At 40.2% G+C, this 22,533-nt stretch overlaps 1 protein-coding gene across 11 annotated transcripts in view; it reads left to right on the forward strand.

Moving 5' to 3' along the window:
- Positions 1-3,543: 3,543 nt before the first annotated feature.
- The window catches only part of C1H8orf34 (chromosome 1 C8orf34 homolog), a 488,137-nt gene continuing 469,147 nt past the window's right edge, over positions 3,544-22,533 (forward strand). For 10 of the 11 annotated variants that reach the window (XM_021165867.2, XM_021165882.2, XM_021165875.2 and 7 more), the window contains exon 1: positions 3,544-3,629. In XM_021165867.2, coding sequence (XP_021021526.1) covers positions 3,561-3,629 — 69 coding nt within the window. In that variant the 5' untranslated portion in view covers positions 3,544-3,560. The remainder of the gene's footprint in view (positions 3,630-22,533) is intronic. The other variant, XM_029481772.1, reaches the window with a different exon arrangement.

A 22,533-nucleotide genomic window follows, 5' to 3' on the forward strand; every position in this document is an offset into this window, starting at 1 on the left:
CCTAGAGCACAATGAGGTCAAAATAGTCTCACTAAAAAATGGCCAAGACTGGAGAAAGGATACCAAGGTAACATGTCAGAGAAAGCTTGTAAAATTCAGTCTGAGACCAGGATTAAATTTCAAACAATCTCTTAAAACTATGTGTTATTATATTTAATTATGTTTATGTGCATCTTCCAGAAGGATCAAATTATCCAGGGGCTAGAGTTACAGGGCTTTGTGAATAGTCTGACAGTGATGCTAGGAAACAGACTCTTCTCTGAGGAAGAACAGCCTATAGTCTTAACAGTTGAGCCATTTCTCCAGCCCTCTAATCAACCATAAAGGTTATAGGTGATCAAAATTATTAAGATGTAGAGTCATAGGGTTCCAAAGACACAGTTATAAAGAACTTACTATATAAAATATTGCATATTGTAAATATAAGGAAATTAATAATATACAATTCATGGTTTTAAATAGTTCTCAGCTTTAGAGGCTTTGGCCTCTATGTAAGCAATCGACCAAATGAAATAAAACAGACTATAAATACCATGAATAGGGAGAAAGTTTAGCCTAGTGGACTGAACCAATCTACTAAAATTTAACTCATTCATTATCATTACGGAGTGCTACATTCTTAGATAGAGCCCTCTCCACGGGGAATGCGAATATTTATAAGCTCCATTTCTACACTATATGATATAAATGGGCTCCATTTGAGAATGAGGTAGTGTGAATTAAAACACAGAGCAACCTATTTTATATAGGTGGCTTGAACAAGTACCTGACATCTCTTAACTTTATACCAGAACTCCGTGATATTCTAATTTCCTTCTCCTATCTCATTTGACACACATTTAATCGACAGATTCCTTCTTAGGCATGTCTTCATAAAATGCCATTCTTTTCATGCTAGACTCCAGCCATAACTCTAGCTGTCACAATTTTATAGAATGCCTAACCCAAATAATCACTTCCCACGAGACATGCCACTGCTCAGCCAGACATTTACTACCGTAGTAAGATGGGTGCTGATTATTTTTATTACTGCATGTGATGCTCATCTATGTTCACCCCTGTTTCTCCAGTGCAAGCCTGTGGCAGGCCTATGTACTGCTACATGCTAGATTTTAATGTTGAAGCTTGATACTTTATCCCCAAATCTCACTCCTCCAGTCTCAGCAAAGAAACCAACCTTTTAATCTTCCAACACTTTGTATGGATACTATGTCCTTTGTTAAGTATTCACTGAAGACACCAGACTCAACAATCCTCACAACATCCCTCCAGAAAATTGTGGCCACACTATGCCTCTTTACTCTTGTATTAGTACACCATCATCTGTGTAGGTGTCAACTACTTCCACAGGACTGAAAGCCACCAGACAAGGGTGGAGCTTTATGCCTCTACAGTTACAGACTTAATGTTATGTCTACAATGGAGAAGTTGGGGGGGGGGGAAACCCACACACTTCCAGTAGCAATGGTGTCAGATTTTTTAAGAAATGGAACAACCATGCTTTCTGAGGTAGAGATTGCATTGAAGTAGTGGAGTGGCTTTGGAAATGTCTCAGTCATGTAAGTTTGGGATACTTAGAGATGTAGCACCCTTACTTAAAATATCATTATGGGTCTTCTTTAATGTTGCCAGACTAAGTTTTATCTTTTCTGGCCAATAAAATTGATGCAGAACTCCTGGGTTTACTGAAGACTTAGTAATTATATTAATTAATAGATTTGAAGAAAGATCTTCCTCATATCTCTTAGAGGAAGAAGATGTATTTTGATAAAGGCCTGTCCTGATCTTTTAGTACAATGTGGAATTTAAAATACTTGGGTATTTAGGTGACTCACTGGGCTTCACACCAACTCTACAACATATTTAATGTATATTCAGTATCTCCGGATCTTATGAAAAAGTATATAAGTAAGTGTAGTTTTGAACTGTTACAGGAAATACGCGACAGACCAGGGCTCCTCACTGTTTGTTACTCCCACCTGTACCTGGTGGGTCATGAGGCTGATTGTAAAAGTAACAGCTCTGACATCTTTCCACCCCAAATCTTGTCTGCTTTGAGTTTTCAATAGTGGCTAATAGCCTAACTCCTCTAGTAGATTTCGTGTATGTGAATTATTAAAGGCAATTATTATAATACTTCCTGGAACAATCCATTCTCATCTTAACTATTGCACATTGCTTAGATAATTTAAAATGGAGAGAAAAAGCTTGGACAGATACAGGTCACAGAAACCTGAACACAGTGCAGAAAAAGAAAAAAATCTATACTGTCACAGTTGGTTTTAAAGAAACCGGTGCCTATTATTGTAGAGACAACCAACAGTTTTAGTATAAACGTTCTGACTTGGCAGTACACAATGGTTTAGAACTAGACAACTCATCTTTGGGGTTTTAGTGCTTTATATCGTTGTTCTTTTTTTTTTTTTTTTTTTTTTTGTTTTTTGTTTTTTTTTTATGCGAAGAACTCTACACAGAACCTTGTGATAACTGCAGATCTTAACCTTGAAAAGTCCTCTCATAATAAGAAGGTATGAGATAAAGTTGATGTGCTTCTGAAGTATATAGAGGAATAACTGTTGGGTGGGAGCTCGGAGCCCCTGAGCCCTAGCCAGAGGTGTATCAGACAGAGCTGAAGGTGTAGGCAGAACAGTAAACTTGGAAGCAGAGAGAGCTGGCTTGCTTTTGTTTCATGTCCCTGCCAAATGCCTAAGGGTTGCTTCCAGCCTTTGGGTGTCTGTACTTCGGGAATTTTCAATCAGTTCTCAGGCAGCAACGCCGGTTGTGGCTGACTTGCTCAAGGCCAAGATAGATATATCTGTTCCTTTCTTTTTTTTCTTTTTTAACATAAGCAACTTTGTTTTCGCGGCAAAACCCACCCATAGTTCTCATCTCCGGCTTTTTCTCAACCCAGGCTAGTGAAGGCAGAGCGCTTGGCCAGGAGAAGATCAAGCTGAGTGGTTTGGAACTGCGGTTGTAGCTGCCAAGGAGTAGCCAACAAGCACCAGATTTATGTGCACTTTGAAAGAAGCACCTTTACCATTGGCTTTTTGAGCGGCTCTGTCGCTAGGGAGCGAGCACCGCCTCGGGGAGCAGCTTGGGTGCTGGTTCCTGGCAGCCAGGAGCTGGGCGCACACCGTGGCGCGCTCTGGGCGGTTCCGCGCGCTGTCGCCCCTGCGGCCCGCGCTGTCCCCCGCTCGGCTCGCGGAGGCGCTGCACAGACACTCGCCTTCGGCCACCGGCTCCTGCTGCTGCTGCCGCCCAGAGGACAGACTAGCCTCTGCCCGCGATTTCGCCTCGGCGGCGGCGCTGCGGAAAGCGGAGAGCGGGTGGGCGCGAGCTGCAGGATGCGATGTAGTTCTCTCCTTGCCTTGGAGTTGTCTGAGTTGGTAGAGCCTCGCCCGGGTTCCCTGAGCCCTGTTCCCTTCGGGCTCGCTGCTAACGGAGTTGCTAGCCATCGCTGTGCCAGAAAGCTCAGGCTCGGAGCTCCTGCCCTGGGGTAGAGTAGGGCTGTCCCCAGCCGAGGCGCATTGTCTTCTCTCTGCTGACCCATCTGTTTTCTCATGGCATCTCGTCAACAAACCCGAATCCAGGCTTACCTGGAGAAAAACAAGATCGGTCCACTGTTTGAGGTAAGGAGCCCTGGTGGGGAATGGTCCCGCTCTCTTTGAAGGTGGTGGTGGTGGTACAGGAAAAAAAAAAAAAAAATCAGAATTTTCTTAAGCAAAGGTAGGGGGCTGAGCAAATGCGCGGGAGAGGGAGGACTGTCCCACTAGGTGTTCTGGAACTGGCGGCCCTGCTGGCACTTGGCCAGTTACCTAGACACTGACAGGTGAGCTCTGGTGGGCCTAACTTCAGCCTAACAGGACAATTGGAGCCATCTGACTGTCTTGCATCTAGTAGCCGTATAGCATGACTTAGACAGGGTGAGACAGGTAATCCAGGTGTACATCTTCACACACACACATACACACACACACACACACACACACACACACACACACACACACACACTCCCCGAGAATTCACACTATCTTGCATGTTGAATTTTCTTCTTTTAAATATGGGCAGTAGTAGAACCTGAAAAGGTGGAGGGGTTGCCCGGTTGGGAAAAAAAAATATGTTAAAGCTGGTCCAGTGGCTGAAACTAGAACCCTTTGCACTGTTCTAAGAGATGGAAAGGAGCAGAGAAGGCTTTTAGGAAAATATGCCTGTTTTCTGAGAACAGTCTTGAGATGTTTTCCTTCGCCTTCAAATAATTAATGACAAGAACACAGTGAAGAAAAAAGCTAAGCAAGAGGGAAAATGTGACCTAGGGGCAGAAAGCAGGCACCACCTAAGTGCTAAGTGTCAGCAGGTTGTCAGGGTGCTGACCCCAGGCTGAGGAATTGTGGAGTGCCAGGTACTCAAGTGGCCAGGCTCACCTGGGATGCCTGAGGTTCCGCAGTCTGCATTCTTCCTATAGAAAGTCTATCCTATGACTTCCTCCCAGCACATACCTGAAAAAGCAGCTTCCTATTTCTTAGGCTGAAGAGCTAGGGAGAAAGAGGAAGAGGATGCATCAGTGATCTGAAAACAGAGCAGCTTCTTGGGGACTAGAGCAGCAGAGATATGCATCCCATCGGGGTGGGGTGCAACTAATGCCTCTGCTTGAAAGAGCTCATGGGGGGCACAAAAAGGTCTTTTTCCCTGGGAAGAACAGGTTTCCAATAACTAAGCTTTTGCAAGTATTCCTTCCCAGTCTTAACTTAATGGTAAAATTTGGAAAAGTTGGAGAATTGTTTCAACGAAAATTCTGTTAAAGGGGTCACAAGTCTTGGGGGGGTCTCTTAATTTTTAGTTTGTTTCAAAATGTTAGCAAAGGAAATTTTGCTTCTGCTAAGTCCTTACCTGAGGCATGTGAGCCATCAGCAGCCTTTCTCATCCCTGGTACAATGATTATACATTACACAGCCTCACATCAGGAAAGGTAGACGCACACCAACCAACCGTATATGAATTGCATCAAAATAATAAATTGGAGGCATTTTGACTGCATCTGTTGGCTTAATTCCTGGAATATAAAGCACAATTAGCCAAGGAAAAAATAAGTGAATTGCTTTTAATAGATCCCCTTCTCACTCAACTTATTTTAGAATTCTTTCCAAGTGACAATAATGGAATTAACTTTCTCCATAGTTAGGAAATGAGCTGAGTTTGATATTGATCAGCAGTCTCCTCCCCTGTAATGCTCAGCAGCTAATCTCCCTCTGAAGAGTTTTAAGTGACTAAGAAAATTGCTTCACGAAAGCTTTAGATCTCCTCACCCAAACCAACAAAATTCTATGCTTTGTATTTCACTCAATGATGCACATTACGTAATCCCCATTAGCTTGGATGGAAGTGATAAGTAGTTCTAAGGGCTGATGTGCACTTTCCATAACTGAAGGGAGAAAAGCAGAAGTGCTAGTATTTGGGCAGTGACTATGATAGAGCTTGGCTCTGAGAGTGGAATTGACCAATGATAGCCATTTGGGAACTCATGCAAATTTGTAGTCTTTCTCCTCAAGTTAGAGTCAATGCGGAAGTCAGATGTAGTAGCCCTCACCTGCTGTGCTAGCACCTGTTGGGCTGGAGTAAGATAATCACCAGTCTCCAGTTCAGTCTGAGCTACAGAGTGAATTAGAAAATAGTCTGAGCTATAGAGAAATACACGTCACAAAGACAACAAACCCAAACTATCAATCAAACAAACAAAACCAGCCCAGAAGTATCATCTATGACATGGATATTGGTGATATAAAAATTCTGTGACTCAGTGATTCTCAACACTAACTTGGAAGCTCAGTGGAAGACCCCACCCCCACTCCCTGGTCTGGAAGAGAAGATTACTGCAATAGATTGCTCCTATTCTTAGACCATATTTTAAGAAAAGAAAATTCAAGCTAAAAATTCCTTTTAAGAAAGTAGAATTTAAAATAGGCAGCTGCCATGATTATCACTCCCCACTGTGTTGGATGGAGACCCAAGGGTTAGTGATACAGGTTTCGTCAGTGGTTAAAGTGTTCATTGAGAGTATGTCCCACTGTGTGCTTTGTATGGGAGGAATATTTGGATCCCCCATTTTTCAAAATAGTGAAACACTTTAAAGGGAGCTTATTAAAGTTACTTAAAGAATGTCAAGTAGGAAAGATAACCTCCTCTCTAGGATTGAGAATGGCTGGATATGAGGCCATGGCTGAGCTGGTTAGAACTTCCTATACAGGCCATGTCAGGCTCACAGAGATCCACCTGCCTCTGCCTCCCAAATGCTGGCAAGTTAAAAGCATGTATCGCTATACCAAGCTTAACTTTAAAAAAAAGTCATAAAATGTAAGTACATAGTTTCTCTCTTAGTTATAAACTTTATCACTAATACTGTGTCATTAGTGATGCTTAAAAATTGCTTTGTACACCACAGTCAAAATAGACTGAAACTGACTTTGATTTCAGGTGATCTAGGAACATACCTTTAAGTACAAATAAAAATAGTTTGAAGCATTACAAAACCATGCCTAAAAATCATTGCATAAGAGTCCTGGGTGATGGCATTTCAAAAGAGTACAAACACACATAAGATGAAAATGTCTCGCACTCCACAAACTCTGAGGTTTATGTAGCGTGTAATAATTTCGGTTTCCCTTTGGCTTATTAAAGGCAGGCAAGAAGAGCTGAGCCTCGGCATTTGGATATAGGAGTATTTCTCAGAGCTGGGATACAGCAGACGTATGACTTTGACCGCTTTAAAATTTACATCTAACTTCTTAAGTGGCAGGGTATAAAATGGTTCCTGTTCCACCACAGTGGAGTCGTTTTATAACATTCGTAAAAATGTGAGCTGTGAAAACAGGAGTGGTGTCAAACTCCAAGGCCAGAAAGTGAATAGCTTAAAAAAGTTCAGCACTTGAATTATCTGGCAAATACCTGCTTAGAGAATTAAAGTGACCCCCTTGTCTTTAGTAGAAATCATTTGACTTAGTTCACAAGAGATTATATGGTGTAGATCATCAAAATTTCTCATTTTTCATACAAAGAGGTATGTAATTTCTTAGATTTTTTTATTCGTGTTAACTATACAGAGTAATTATTAATAGACTACTGGTTGGAAAAATCCTCACAGTAGCATGTATATTGATTCTGCCCTCACACAATAGTGTGACATCCTGAACTACTTCAAAGCAGAATAGTGTTGACTCTGGTGTATTTTCACAAACTTTAAGTGTATGTGTATGCTGACCCTGTATCCAGCCCAACTCACTATATCCTTCAAATGTGGCTTAATGCTCTCCAAGTAGAATAGAGTCACGTTCTTATCATGTTTGTGGCTCAGTGTTGTACGACTCACATAGCCTAAATTTGTATGAGCTAATTTGCTGCATCCAGGGTGAGCTGGACACATGGACAGACCTGGGGCATCCCCAGACAAATCTAGACACATTATGCTTCAGTGGCACTTGCTCATCTCTTCTACCTATACATCTGGAAGCTTAAACTTCAATCTGCTTCCATCCTTCCCTAGCTCATGAGTATCCTTTGCTCCTTTGCATTATAGGATGAAAAGACTATATCCTTTGCTCTCATTAAGGAGTGTTCCTGGATTTGATGGTAATACACAGGTGTGATTGGCATGCTCTAAATAGGGTAAGGAGGAATGCTAGTCACTCTAGACTCAAGAGCTAAGCTCCATGCCTACCTTATTCTGATAGATTAATGTAAAAAACGTAATTGTAGTAAAATGCTTTCTGGGAAGAGGTAATAAAAAATACTACCTTGTTATTCAGAAACTCTTCATGTTAATGATAAGCCAATACATTTTTGGAGTAACTTTTTTTTTTTGTTTATTTTGGTTTTTCGAGACAGGGTTTCTCTGTGTAGCTTTGGCTGTCCTGGAACTCACTTTGTAGACCAGTCTGGCCTTGAACTCAGAAATCTGCCTGCCTCTGCCTCCCAAGTGCTGGGATCAAAGGTGTGCACCACCACACCCAGCTGGAGGAACTCTTGTCCGAGATTTTTACCCAGTTCTTGAAGTTATAAGGACTTTTCTTGTTTCTAAATAGATATTGCTCTTTATAATCCTGGGGCAGTTAAAGTTAAAGATGAGGAAAAGCATTTATTTTAATCAAGTTTTCAAGAGTCAAAGTTAACACATTTCTATTGATTTAACATCAAAATAATCTTTTAAAACGGACATGCTTTAGATTAATGCCCATTAATTTTCATCTCTACCTTGTTATGTCTTATTTTCAAATAGTTTGTAAGGAAATAAAGTAACTCCAGAAGGAAATAGTGCTGAGGATGCAGCCCAGTGAGAAAGCAGTTGACTTTCATATACAAGGTCTGGACTTAATCGTGAGCACTTCTACTAACAAAACAGAAAAAAAAAGAGCATCAAACCAACCAATCTACAATGAGATCAACCGTCTATAATGAGATCTGATGCCCTCTTCTGTCTAATGTTCTCTTCTATCACAGTACTAATATACATAAATAAACAAATCTTTTTAAAAAAAAGATACTCATGAGAGCCAGTTTTCTCACTAATGAAGACAGTGATCACAGATCAAAAGCAGAGAAAAGTTTGGATGTTAGAACTGAGTTACAAGTACCATGTAATCTCATGTCTTTCAGGAACAGGTATAGGTTTCACTCATGTTAAGGTGTTTGAACCACATTTAGATCTCTGCTCTGTTTACTGTGAGAAACTAGGAATAACAGCACCTGAGTAGCAATGAGCATATTTGGTACATTGATGGTGGTATCTACCTATCTTTCCCTACTAGAATAATTAAGTATTGTTAAAGGAATGGCTGACTTCAGGTTTGTATAAGATGAATGAACTCAGAGCATCTTACACCTGATGTTTAAAGGGTGGTGATGCTGTCACAAGGACAGAGAAGCCAGTTTGAGGTGGTTCGTAAACCAGAGTCACCTGAAACTCAAAATATAGAATTAAGCTAAAAGTTTATCATACTGGATAAAATACAACATTTGATTCCAATAAGATTTAATGGAATACAGAATGTGATCCTTGGAAGAGGAGAAAGGTTAAATAATAGAATGTCTGTTAGTAACATTCAAAGGAGTAAGAGACTGGGAAAATTGCTACTTCATAATCCAGACAAGAAAAAAGCAACCACTGCTTAACTGGTGAGATGAAGTCGGATGGAAGGTAAGATGTGACATATTCCCAAGGCATTTTCCCAGGAAATATTTAGCAATTTTAAGTGGGAAGATAATCTTCCAGTATAGAAGCCTAGCAATGTTTCTTTCAGCAATGTTTCTAACCAGCTGCCAGGGGTCTTGTTCACTCTGTAGATTGAAACCATGGATAGGAGGGATGAATCTTTTCAAGGGTTGGTCTTAGTCAGTGACAAGTGTTACACTTACAATGTCTATGGTGTCTGTGCCCATTGGCCCTACATGTTTTACAGTTGCCTGGAACTCTTCTAGTGACCCAAGACTACCATTTCTTTGGCTCACCAGAATGTTCTATTTGTCGTCAGCCTCAGCTTTCTAGCCTTTCTATTTCTCCTTTCCGCCTTGCTCCAACACTGTCCACTGTCTCAAAATGCTTACCTTTCTTCTCATTATCGGTCAGCGAGCTAGCTTCCTGCTTTTCTATTTCAGCTTGCAGACCACACTGCTGTAGATATGGGGCTCAGTACTTAGAACAAGACTTAGAGTCTGCAATATGAATTTTCAGCGGTGGAAGCTGGGGACCTATTGAGCACATAAGAAGCTCTAAGAATACAGACTTTCTCCAGTTCTAGGTTGACACTAGAAGCAATCACATATAAAGAGGGTCTATACAATACCATGTTCTGGCTCTCTCTCAAAATAAAAACAAAACAAACAATAAACTCCAAAACAAAATGTAGGGAGGTAGAGAATATATTGGAGGAGTGTTTGTGGGGGGAAGAAATATGATCCAAATATAGTGTATAAAATATTTTAATAGAAAAATAATAATGAAGTCCAAATCCACGTTTTAGGATGGGGCACTGTACTTTCCCATCTCTCTCTATCTAAGCACACAATACCATCACTATATAAAAGAAAAGGGTTCTATGCACTAATTAAACCATATTTATAAGGAATCATGTATTTTGCTTAATAGATCACTGAAGAGAATGAAGACAAGTGAGGAGAGGTAGAAAGCTATAGAGGGGCACAGGAAGCTTTACTTCTTCATATACAGCACATTCCTGGCTTCTTGGCGTAGAAAGATCTGTTGCCTGGATGATTTCCTTCCGTCTTTAGTGTGTCGAAGGCCAGAATCCTCTTAGACACAGAATGTGTCTCTTCTGCAGACAGGCAGTTAGCAGCAGCACATGTTGTCTCTCCTTTAACTGTGAAGATGATGGCAGTCTTGCCACCTCTGTAGCCTGGTCAGTCAATCATTCCTCAGTTGGTGCCTCTGCCACTCCAATGCCTCTGCTGTCTCTGCTGTTGGACTTTTGTGTTACCAGTTCACCTAATACTTTGAAAAGTAGGCAAGGGAAGGGCATTTGCAAGAAAACTTTTATTGCAACACAGAGGGAGGCAGTGCAGGAGATATCTGACCACATACTAAGCCTGAGTTCCCTGCTCATACAGCTAGAGAAGGTTATTAGAACCAACTGCATCACATTGTGCATGGATATAAAGGGTTGTGTTTGCACCATGCACAACGTACCTCACACACAAATGGAAGTTTATGCTTACATAATCAGAGCCTTGCCTACATAGCATTAGCACCAGCAGTCTGTCAAAGACAGAAAATTTTGAAGTTCCCTAGAGTTCAGGAAGGCTTGTAATGACCCAAAACTTCCCTAGTTGAGATTGTACATTCAAGATGCTAGGCCATCAGCTGTGATCATTGCACGGTTTCCCCAAGGAACCATATAATATTTAAAATGGCAGTGATTAAGTAAATAAGGATCCTCCTCCTGGCTGTTATTAACAGTCCTTTTGCTCAAGGCAACCTGGGAGAATCAAACAACTGCTAATTGAGAAGTCATATAGTCCATCCCTAAACATCGTTCCTAATTTTTGGAAAATAAATGTCAGGAGAGATTGGAATAGAATCAACTCACAAGGGGAGTGGTAGTTCAGTGGGTAAAGGCACCTGTTGACAATCTCATTTTTCAAAGCTGGATTTCCTAGACTCACTTGGAGATAGAGCCAGTTCCCATAAGTTGTTCATAGACCTCCACATGTGTGCCTTGTTGCACACACAGAAGTGTATTTACACAAACATAAATAAATATCAAAAAAGAACATAACCTCATACTGACACTAATAACCATTTTAATAGATAGATTTGTTGGGTAATGAGAGAGAGAGAAAGAAGGAGAGAGAGGAAGGGGTAGGGGGGACAGACAGACAGAGAGAGAGGAGGGGGCTTTTCACTTGTCTCACCCAAGTATAACATCGTGTGCCACTTAGAGGACAGGACTGAATCCACACAACATTGCTTCTGCACTAATTTAAATTGTGTATAACTAATAGGAGTATTCAAAGATAACTATTAAACCTAATGGGGCACAGTTTATAATGTGACTTTCTTAGAGTCTTCAAAATGTCAAGGCTTCAGACTGAAATACATGAAGACTAAATATGGAATATGACTTTAGAGGCAGTAGTCCTGCCATGGAGGAGTGTGCTGGGGAAGCATTGAGGTGAAGGACATAGGCAATCTTTTCTATTCATATATTTTTTCTATAAATGTGAAATTGTTTCATAATAAAAATATGAAAATAAAAATGTAAGGAAATAAGCATTTAGAAAACAATTTATCTCAGTTTTTATGAAACAAATCAGATGCATTTAGTTTAGACTTTGATCACTATTTATAGGACTATTTGTGCAATAAATAATAAGGAAAGGAAATGAGTAAAGAAAGTGTATAATTAAAATACTGCTGAAATACCTTTTAGAAATCAAGGAATCAAATGCCTAAGTGTGATGGGGATAAGAAAAAGCTTAGGTTGAATCTTCATCTCTCTTTCATTTGAGTGGTGGCATGGTTGATAAACATGTAGTCAAGCCACAGAGTCAATGTTGACTTGCACAGTCTCATGTGTCTGTCACAGAATACGTGACTTGAGCCTGGGGTATGCACAAGGGGCAGAGTCATTTTTCCGTTTCACAGTTCACCTAAAGGCTGCACAATCCTCTATCCCTTTCCTCAGCACATTATGGAGAACTGCCTTCTGCATTGTCAACCTCCTGCTGGCTGCGGTAAGAAGCTTTTGATAGAGGTCTTACTCTATAGCACACACATACAATTCTTATATTGAAACTCTGTGATCAGAGGGCAAATTCCCAATTACAAAGTAGATAATCTAAAAAAAAAAATGTAGCTAACTTGATGATGCAGCTCATTTAGTAGAGTGTTTGCCCCAAATGCACAGACTCTGCGTCTGCTCAGTCAAACCATATGATCTGGGCATAGTGGTGGACATCTGTAATTCCAGTGCTTAGTAAGTAGATGAAGGAGGATCAGCTCAAAGTGGTTCTTGAGCAAATAGTGCTCTCAGTGCCAGCTTGCAATATATTAGATATTACCTAAAACCAAACAAACATACAGGGTGCAAATTACTGGAAAGAATCAGACTTTTTGGAATTTATTCCATTAAATATAATGCATTATACATTGTGATATGTTCTAATACATATATATGCTAACATATATAATGTTTTATAATATACATTATTATATATCATGTGTATCATAAATATATATATATTTATTTATAAACATTGGGTGAATTTGGGGTTTGAAAATTTGTTTAAATATATTATAATTTAAAATTACTCTTTTGAGATTAGGTTATTTCACATAAATTTTCAGATCTATCCATTTCCTTGCAATTTCCAAAGTTTCATTTTCTTGTGGCTGAATCAAAGTGTACTGTGTGTGACTGTTTTATGGTCCATTCATCAGCTAATGCACTTCTGGGATGATCCCATTACCTTGCTGCTGTGAATAGAGCTGCAATCAACATGGATAGGCCAGTGTCTCTGTAGAGGTTTTCAAGTCTTGTGGGTGTATGGGTATATTAATGTAGTTCAGTGTGGCAGTTTCATATGTGAGTACTGGCTTTCAAGGTATATACATGCATGTATTTGAGTATATGAGTGTGTGTGGACCTGTGTGTGTGTGTGTGTGTTTAAATATAAGTCATGACATTAGAAAGAAGACTACTAGTAGAGAAAATGTGTTAAGGAAGTGGGGAAGGGCAATAGGACACATATGGCCTTAAAGTGGAAGGAAGCTATTGGCTGGGAAGTCAAAGCATAAAGAAAATCAGGGAGACAAAGAAGCTAGGGGCAGGAACATCAACAATAAACTCTGCTTAAAATACCACAATGAAATCTTTCTATACTACTTTAAACAATAAAATATTGGTCAACAACAGAACTCTTAACATTATGAGTATTTAAACATTAATGTACTTCAGTGTGACAGTTCAAAACATATATACAATATATAATAATCAAATTTAATTTTTTCTGTAAACCTGTTCTTCACCATTCCAATCTTTGATATTGAATTGAATGCAGAGACCCCAATGGAGGAGTCAGGGCAAGGACTGAAGGATCTGAAGGGGTTTGCAACCCCATAGGAAGAACAATGTCAACCAACCAGTTCCACCAAAGCTTCCAGCGACTAAACCACCAACCACAGAGTACACATGGGGGGACCTATGGCTACAGCTGGATATGGAACAGATGATGGCCTTATCTGGCATCAATAGGAGGGGAGGTCCTTGGTCCTGTGGAGGCTTGATGCCCTAGTGTAGGGGGATGCCAGGGCAGGGAGGTGGGAGTCAGTTGGTGGGTTGGGGAGCAACCTCATACAGGCAGAGTATGGGAGAGGGGGATGGATAGGGGTCTGAGGTCACAATATTCTTGATGTTAAGATATGTTTCTTGGAAGCAGCAGAGGACAGAGCCTGTTTTTACACTCATTTCTTTAGTCTGTTTCCTTTTTATTGGGAAATTAAGATCATTGCTGTTGAGAGATATCCATGACTAGAGACTGTTGATTCCTGCTATTTTTCTGTTGGAACAGATGCTGCTGCTTCTGCTGCTGCTGGTGGTGATGGTGGTTGGTTGTATGTAGTGTGTGTGTGAGTGTGTGTGCTTCCCTTCTGTTAATTTTGCTGGTGTGGGATTATTTATCCCCCCTCTTTTGATTTTGATTCTCTTAGATTATTTATGCCCTGTGTTTTCCTGGGTGTAGTTAACCTCCTTAGGTTGAAGTTCTCTTTCTATAAAGCTGGATTTGTAGATGTATATTGCTTAAATTTGGTTTTATAGTGGAATTTCTTGCTTTCTCCATCTATGGTGTTTGAAAATTTTGCTGGCTATAGTAATCTGGTTTGGTGTCGGTGGTTTCAGAGTCTATGGCACATCTGTCTAGGTCCTTCTGTCTTTAAATGTCTCTGTTGAGAATTAAGGTGCAATTCTAGTTACTCTGTCTTGATATTTTACTTGATCTTTTCTCCTTGCAACTTTTAACATCCTTCTTTGTTCTTTATATCTAGTATTTTGATTATTTTATGGAAAGAGGACTTTATTTTCTGATTCAGTCTATTTGGTGTCCTGAATGCATCTTGTACCTTGATAGGCATCCCCTTCTCTAGATTAGGGAAGTTTTCTTCTATGATATTTTTGGTTTTTTTTTTTGTTTTTTTGGAAAATATTTCTTTCTTTTTTTATTAAATTAATTTATATTTTACACTCCATATTCCATTTCCTGCTCTTCATCCACCCTCCTATTGCTCCACATCCCACACCTCTTCCCCACCCCTGTCTCCATGTGGATGCCCCATCCCTCACCTCACCTGACCTCTAAACTCGCTGGGGCCTCCGGTCTCTTGAGAGTTAGGTGCATCATCTCTGAATGAACACAGACACAGAAGTCCTCATACACAGAAGTATGTGTGTTGGCGGCCTCATATCAGCTGGTGTATGCTGTCTGTTTGGTGGTCCAGTGTTTGAGAGATCTTGGGGGTCCAGATTGAGACTGTTGGTTCTCTTACTGGATCACCATTCTCCTCAGCTTCTTTCAGCCTTCCATAAATCAACAATAGAGGTCAGCTGCTTCTTCTGTTCATTGGTTGGGTGCAAATATCTGCATCTGACTCTTTCAGCTGCTTATTGGGTCATTCAGAGTGTAGTCATGACAGGTTTCTTTTTGTGAGCACTCCATAGCCTCAGTAATAGTGTCAGGCCTTGGGACCTCCCCTTGAGCTGGATCGCACTTTGGGCCTATCACTGAACCTTTTTTTCCTCAGGCTCCTCTTCGTTTCCATCCCTGTAATTCTTTCAGACAGGAACAATTATGGGTCAGAGATGTGACTGTGAGATGGTAACCCCATCCATCACTTGATGTCCTGTCTTCCTGCTGGAGGTGGGCTCTATAAGTTCCCTCTCCCTACTGTCAGGCATTTCATCTAAGGTCCTTCCCTTTGATTCCTGAGAGTCTCTTATCTCCCAGGTCTCTGGTGCATTCTGGAGGGTCCCTGCAACTTCCTATTTCCCGAGGTTGCCTATTTCCATTCTTTCTACTGGCCCTCAGTGCTTCAGTCCTTTTCTGCCACCCAATACCAGATCAGGTCCCCCACCCCCACCCCCACTGCCCTTGTCCACTTTCCCTCCCAGGTCCCTCCATCTTGTTCTCCTAGAGGCCCTATAGACTGACACATGGGCACCACATTTGCATGCAATTTCAGATTTTATTTTCAATTTAAACATTAATGAGGAGTTCCAGAAGAGAGTAGAGGAAAGCTCTAACTGAGCAGCCCAGCAGGACAAACCACAAGTGTGAGAGTCCAAGAGTAGGCAGAATGGAGTTAGGTGAGGAACGTGGTGCTAGCCAGTGAGGAGGATTGGATGAGTTAGAATTTTAAAATACTGTACTCCTCTCTTTAAAAGCATCACTTTAAAGAAATTAATGACATTGGTGGTATGTGTTGCTTGGTGCCACAAAACTTCACAGCACCTTATTCTGTATCTCAACTCTATGTAGGACTACCTCACATGAACTACAGGAAGCAGAAAGGGACATGGGGCCTGAGACACCTTCAAAAAGGCATCAGAAACCCTTTGTGTAATATCTTCCCTTCACAGGGGTCTCATTTGGACATGCTCATGGTCAACTGAGAATCTACCCAACTGTTAACATGTCAGTGTGCCAATATCACCCATTTTTTTTCTCGTGGTTATTAGGTTAGTCCTGGAATCCAGATAGTACCATCATATCACCCTGTTCCAATTTATTTCACTTGTACTTGATTCAGTGGCCATTCTAATTTGAAATATGCATCATGATATTCTCTATCAAAAAAATAACTCATACTGTGTTTCCCTCCCTATGGCTTTGCTTTCTGAACAGCTCAGCAGTAGGCATGTGTCATTTGAACATGTGCCAACAACTGTGAATAAAACACAAAGTTTGTGTAGATTCTAAGCAGCATCAATTCTGAGAACTTTCATGCTTGCATTTGTATTAATTTTAGCTCTGCCTCCTTATCCACGAGGATGAATTCACAGCTCTGGGCCACTCAGCATTTGAAATCTTGAAATGCTGAAAGATGAGTGGAATTCTAAACTAGGATGGCGTTCAAGGTCTTGTAGTCTCCTGAGCCACACTTTTCATTGTCTGCTTATTGCTTTCCTCCTGTGTTAACTAGGTCAGCTTGTCCATCTGCACTCCTGCTTGATGCACACAAAGTTGACTTTTTATTGGAATTTAGATCAGAGTTTTTGGAAAAGGGAATCTTGAAGATTTCCATGCAGATCATTATGGACAGGTTCTGCCAGAACAGCCAGCAGGGAATGAAGAAGAGGTTCCCAGGGAGGGAAGAAATAGAGCTGTGAGGTGATCTGAGCAGTCTGGCCTATTACAGTTGCCTCCTTAAGATGACCTGGAACTGAGAGCACTGAGAGCTGTGATTGTGAAAGATGGAACTTTGTACTCTAACCAACAGAGGAGGAGGCTTCCTTCACAAAGAGTTGCCTTGAGTGATGGCTGCCTTCTATGGGAGGACAATTCTGGAAGGGATTCTGTGAGAGCCTTTTGTTGGAAACATCTTTGGAAACTAGCAGAATGGTTTCCTGTGTCTGAAAGGTAGATGGGCATGCCACACTATTTCCTACATTTCTGTCTATCTAGCAGCCATTGATAGGGGAAATGCATGTTTTGAGTCTACAAGCAAATACATTTGACTGCTGTGGCTCTTCTCTGAATTTCTGTTTCACTTAGGGATCATTTCACACATTTCTTTATTGCATCTCATTTGTCTTGTTGGATTTTCCCCTAACTTTCCTGAAAAGTATCTAACTTAGCTATTGGGGAATGGTGAATGTTAATTAAACACATATATGAAAATTGTAGCCTACAGAAACTTGAACAATTTTTCTTTTCATTTAAAGGAACCTCAAACTTTCCACTCTTTCTAAGCATCAAAAGTGAGAAAGGTGAAGATTTCACAGGTCTCCCAACAACAACAAAAAAGAGCCCAGGACCAGATGGATTTAGTGCAGAATTATATCAGACTTTCAAAGAAGACCTAATATTAATACTCTTAAAACTATTTCACAAAATAGTAACAGAAGAAACACTACCAAATTCATTCTATGAAGCCACAATTACACTAATACCTCAACCACACAAAGACCCAACAACGAAAGAGACCTTCAGACCAACTTCCCTTAAGAATATTGATGCAAAAATACTCAATAAAATTCTCACAAACCGAATTCAAGAACATATCAAAATGATCATCCATCATGATCAAGTAGGCTTCATCCCAGGGATGCAGGGATGGTTCAATATAAGGAAATCCATCAATGTAATCCACTATATAAACAAACTCAAGGGGGGGGGGGAACCACATGATCATCTCATTAGATGCTGAGAAAGCATTTGACAAAATTAAATACCCCTTCATGATAAAAGTCATAGAAAGATCAGGAATTCAAAGCCCATTCCTAAACATAGTAAAATCAATATACAGCAAACCAGTAGCCAACATTATACTAAATGAAGAGAAACTTGAAGCAATCCCACTAAAATCAGGGACTAAACAAGGCTGCCCACTCTCTCCCTACCTATTAAATATAGTACATGAAGACCTAGCCAGAGCAATTAGACAACAAAAGGAGGTCAAAGAGATACAAATTGGAAAGAAATAAAAATATCACTATTTGCATATTATATGATAGAATATTTAAGTGACTCCCAAAAATTCTACCAGAGAACTACTAAACCTGATAAACAATTTCAGCAATGTGGCTGGCTATAAAATTAACTTAAACAAATTTGTAGTCTTCCTCTACTCAAAGGGTAAACAGGCTGGGAAAAAAATTAGGGAAATGACACCCTTCACAATAGTCACAAATAATACAAAATACCTTGGTATGACTCTAAGCAAGCAAGTGAAAGATCTGTGTAACTTTAAGTCTCTGAAGAAAGAAATTGAAGAAGATCTCAGAAGATGGAAAGATCTCCCATGCTCATGGATTGGCAGGATTAATTTAGCAAAAATGGCCATCTTGCCGAAAGCAATCTACAGATTTAATGCAACCCCCATCAAAATTCCAACTCAATTTTTCACAGAGATAGAAAGAGCAATTCTCAAATTCATCTGGAATAACAGAAAACCTAGGGTAGTGAAAACTATTCTCCACAATAAAAGAACTTCAGGGGAATTCACCATCCCTGATCTCAAGCTGTGTTACAGAACAATAGTGATGTGAAACTACCTGGTATTGGTACAGAGACACACGGGTAGATCAATGGAATAGAATTGAAGACCCAGAAATGATCCCACACAACTCTGGTCACTTGATCTTTGACAAAGGAGCTATAAGACAAAGGAGCTAAAACCATTCAGTGAAAAACAGACTGCATTTTCAACAAATGATGCTGGTTCAACCAGAGGTCAGCATATAGAAGAATGCAAATCATTCCATTCTTATCTCACTGTACATAGCTCAAGTCCAAGTAGATCAAGGACCTCCACATAAAACCAGATACAATGAAACTAATAGAAGAGAAAGTGGGGAAGAGCCTCGAACACATGGGCACAGGGGAAATTTTCCTAAACAGAACACCAATGGCATATGCTTTAAGATCAGGAAGCAAGAAATGGGAACTCATGAAATCACAAACCTTCTATAAGGCAATGAACATTGTCGATAGGACAAAATGGCAACCAACAGGTCAGGAAAAGTTCTTTATCAATCCTACATCCAATAAAGTGCTAATATCTAGTATATACAAAGAACTCAAGTTAGATTCCAGAAAACCAAATAACCCTATTAAAAATGGGGTATAGAGCTAAAAAAAGAATTCTCAAGTGAGGAATGCTGAGTGACTGAGAAGCACCTAAAAAATGTTCAACATCTTTAGTCATCAGGGAAATGCAAATCAAAACAACCCTGAGATTCCACCTCACACCAGTCAGATTGGCTAAGGTCAAAACCTCAGGTTATAGCAGATGCGGGTAAGGATGTGGAGAAAGAGGAACACTCCTCCTTTGCTGGTGCAATTATATACTGGTATAACCACTCTGGAAAACAGTCTGGGGGTTCCTCAGAAAACTGGACATAGTACTTATTACTTGTGGACCCAGCTATACCACTCCTTGGCATATACCCAAAAGATGTTCTGACACAAAATAAGGACACATGCTCCACTATATTCATAACAGTCTTATTTAGAATATCCAGCAGAGGGATTCCCATATATGAACATATATGGGCATTCATGTAGCTATGTGTGTAGGACATATCATAGCTATGACAAGAACAAGTGTTTCTCATTGGACCAAGTGTGCATCTAGAATCATTTTGGTTCTCTAACTCTTTAGATCGAAAATACTCTGAATTTTTAAACCCAGGATCTTCCTTATGAAATTGACAGTGTTCTTTTGTGTTTCCAAATGTTCCTTTTTGGAGTTGCCTGTCATTAATAAAAGAAGGGCAGTTTTGTTCTGACTCAGTCTATCACTGTTTACTTTTTGTGTTATTTGCTGGATAAAGCAATAAAGACAATCTTGACCAGAAGTGGCGGACAATATCTCCATGTGTGCATCTGGCTATTACAAGGAAGCACCAGCAGCTTTTTGATAAGTGCCTTTTATAACAAAGTTGATAACATTTCTTATCTTAACAGTTTGTTAACATTTTTAAATTAAAAGTTAAATCCAACATTACTTCAAGTTCTTCATGTATGGAGATTACAATGATTATCCCTTTATTTTATTAGTGAGAAAAATTATATTACTGGAGTCCTGAAAGAAACAGATTTCACTCAGGGTATTTAATCTCTTTCTTTTGCAGGATTTTGGTTTTCAGCTTCAAGTTAATTTAAAAGATATTCTTATCTTTCTATTCTGTGAATTGGTGAAGTTAATTTCTTTCTTGTTCCGTTGTTCCAGAATGTGTTTCTAACTTAGAATTTAAGGAAAAACTGTTTTCATATTCTTTTTTGTCCACATTTAGTTCACATTTAAAGTGGATTTTGCACACAGCTTTCCTTAGATCCTTCTACCTTGTGTTTCAGTTATCAGCTTTCTAAATCTCTGTACCATATAGCTGTTTTACTGGCCAACAACAGAGTGGGAATAGCACATCTGGTAATAGATCACTCAGGTGCCCAACCAAGCATGCTTCAAATTTTGTTTCTTTGGACCTTTACTTTCTGTCTTTCTACCAGACTTGTGAGTAGATTTGTTACACTATGATAGTCCACTTCTACCATATTATTTTAGTCATAATATCATTCTGAGCTTGAACTAAACCAGACAGCTGCAATCTTCAGCTTGTGATTTGTGTAAGTTCCAGAGAAACTTTGAGTGTGGCTTGGTTCATTTGGAAATAACAAGGTCATACTGTAGTGTCAAGGTTGGAAACCCCTGGACTCTGAATTGTTCTCAAACACCCTTCCTTCTTCCTCCTGTGTCTCTGCCTCCCCCTCCATCTCTTTAACTGATTATAGAACTTCCCATAAGGATGCAAATGTGGATGGATTAAAGGAAAGGAAGCAATGCAGCAAAAGCAGGTATTGAAAGTCTAAATAATTTTAAATATAACCAATGCACTCTGGACACTTGCTTTACACACAGTCTTATGATTTATTGAGCCCCAGAAATTGTAGTTCATGATGGGCAGCTCCAGTTTCATGGAAATTGATTTCTCATAATTGAGTCTTTATTCAGAGCCTGGGGCCTTAGAAAGAAACTAATCATCCAAAGCAGCAAAGAGAACTTTATTAAAGATCCACACATGGTGCTGCACAGCTCCTGTGATTGGTTGAGTCTTCCTGTGCAATATCCTCATTGGCACAGAGACTTCGAACTCCATTGTTTTTGCAGGAACACTAGGATTCTGTATTAAAGCTGCGTTTGTAGCCATGTCAGTTTCAGAGCCTTCTCATGTTCTAGGCTCACTTGAAAGGGTAGATTTATGTGTTGATCAGTAACAGTACACAATACTTCCCAAAGCCAAGAGTAGTATGTCCTGTTGTGTTGTGGCCCAACCGGCAGTCCGCAACGTGAACGGTTCAACTGAGGATAGCGGTTAGAGCTGAAAAGAGAGGAAACTAGACGGGGCGGGAGAAAGAAGGAGGCCACGAGGCCAAGACGATTTCATGTTCAAAGCCCCCTTTTACTAGTACCGACATCCAGTTATAAAGGAAGGGGGAGGGGACCCGATTTTCCGCCAAATAATCTCGGGATCAAGTAACAGGTGAACACGTGTGTGTGTGTGTGTGTGTGTGTGTGTGTGTCTCCAAGCAGCAAAGCGACAGGGTCCAACAGTGGGCGTGGCAGAACAAATGAGCAGGAAACTCCACCCTTGAGCAAGCAGGTTCCAGGCTGGGAGAAGGGAGACCACACTGTTGTAGTGTTAAATATTTAGCTTGTGTAACTTTGGGATGGAGACCCTGGTTACCTGACCCTCAGAAACTTTACCATTTTCAATGAAACTTCATTTTCAATGAAGTAGACTTTTCATTGTGATTAGTCAAATCACGATAAAGCACAACAGCATCTCTCTCTCTCTCTCTCTCTCTCTCTCTCTCTCTCTCTCTCTCTCTCTCTCTTAAATTATGTAGACAAAGTTACTTTGCTATAGACTGCCTGGATGGTCCATTTCTAGGACATGCTGATTGATTATAGGCAACATAAAATATTTTTTCTGGTAAATTATTTTGCTCCATATTATGGTAAATGTGTCCCTAATTTCTTTGAAAAGTAGGCATTTACATTTGGGTTTTGGTACCCATCATCCAGGTTGAATGAAAAGCCTGCTAATGATAACACTCCTCACTGTCTTTCCTTATAGTCAAGATTCAGAAGGTACAGAGATTGTTAAGGTGATTCTCTTGGGGTTATTTCTCAATACTCACAAAGGGAATGTGGCTCTGGGTCTTTCTAGCTTAGGAATGGGTATTACTATGCAGTTTTCAACTGCTGACGAACCTTAGTGGCTGTTAAGGCAGCCAGCTGTCTCTGCCATG

Source organism: Mus caroli, chromosome 1 (assembly GCF_900094665.2).
Source record: "Mus caroli chromosome 1, CAROLI_EIJ_v1.1, whole genome shotgun sequence".
In the NCBI taxonomy this organism is placed as follows: Eukaryota; Metazoa; Chordata; class Mammalia; order Rodentia; family Muridae; genus Mus; species Mus caroli.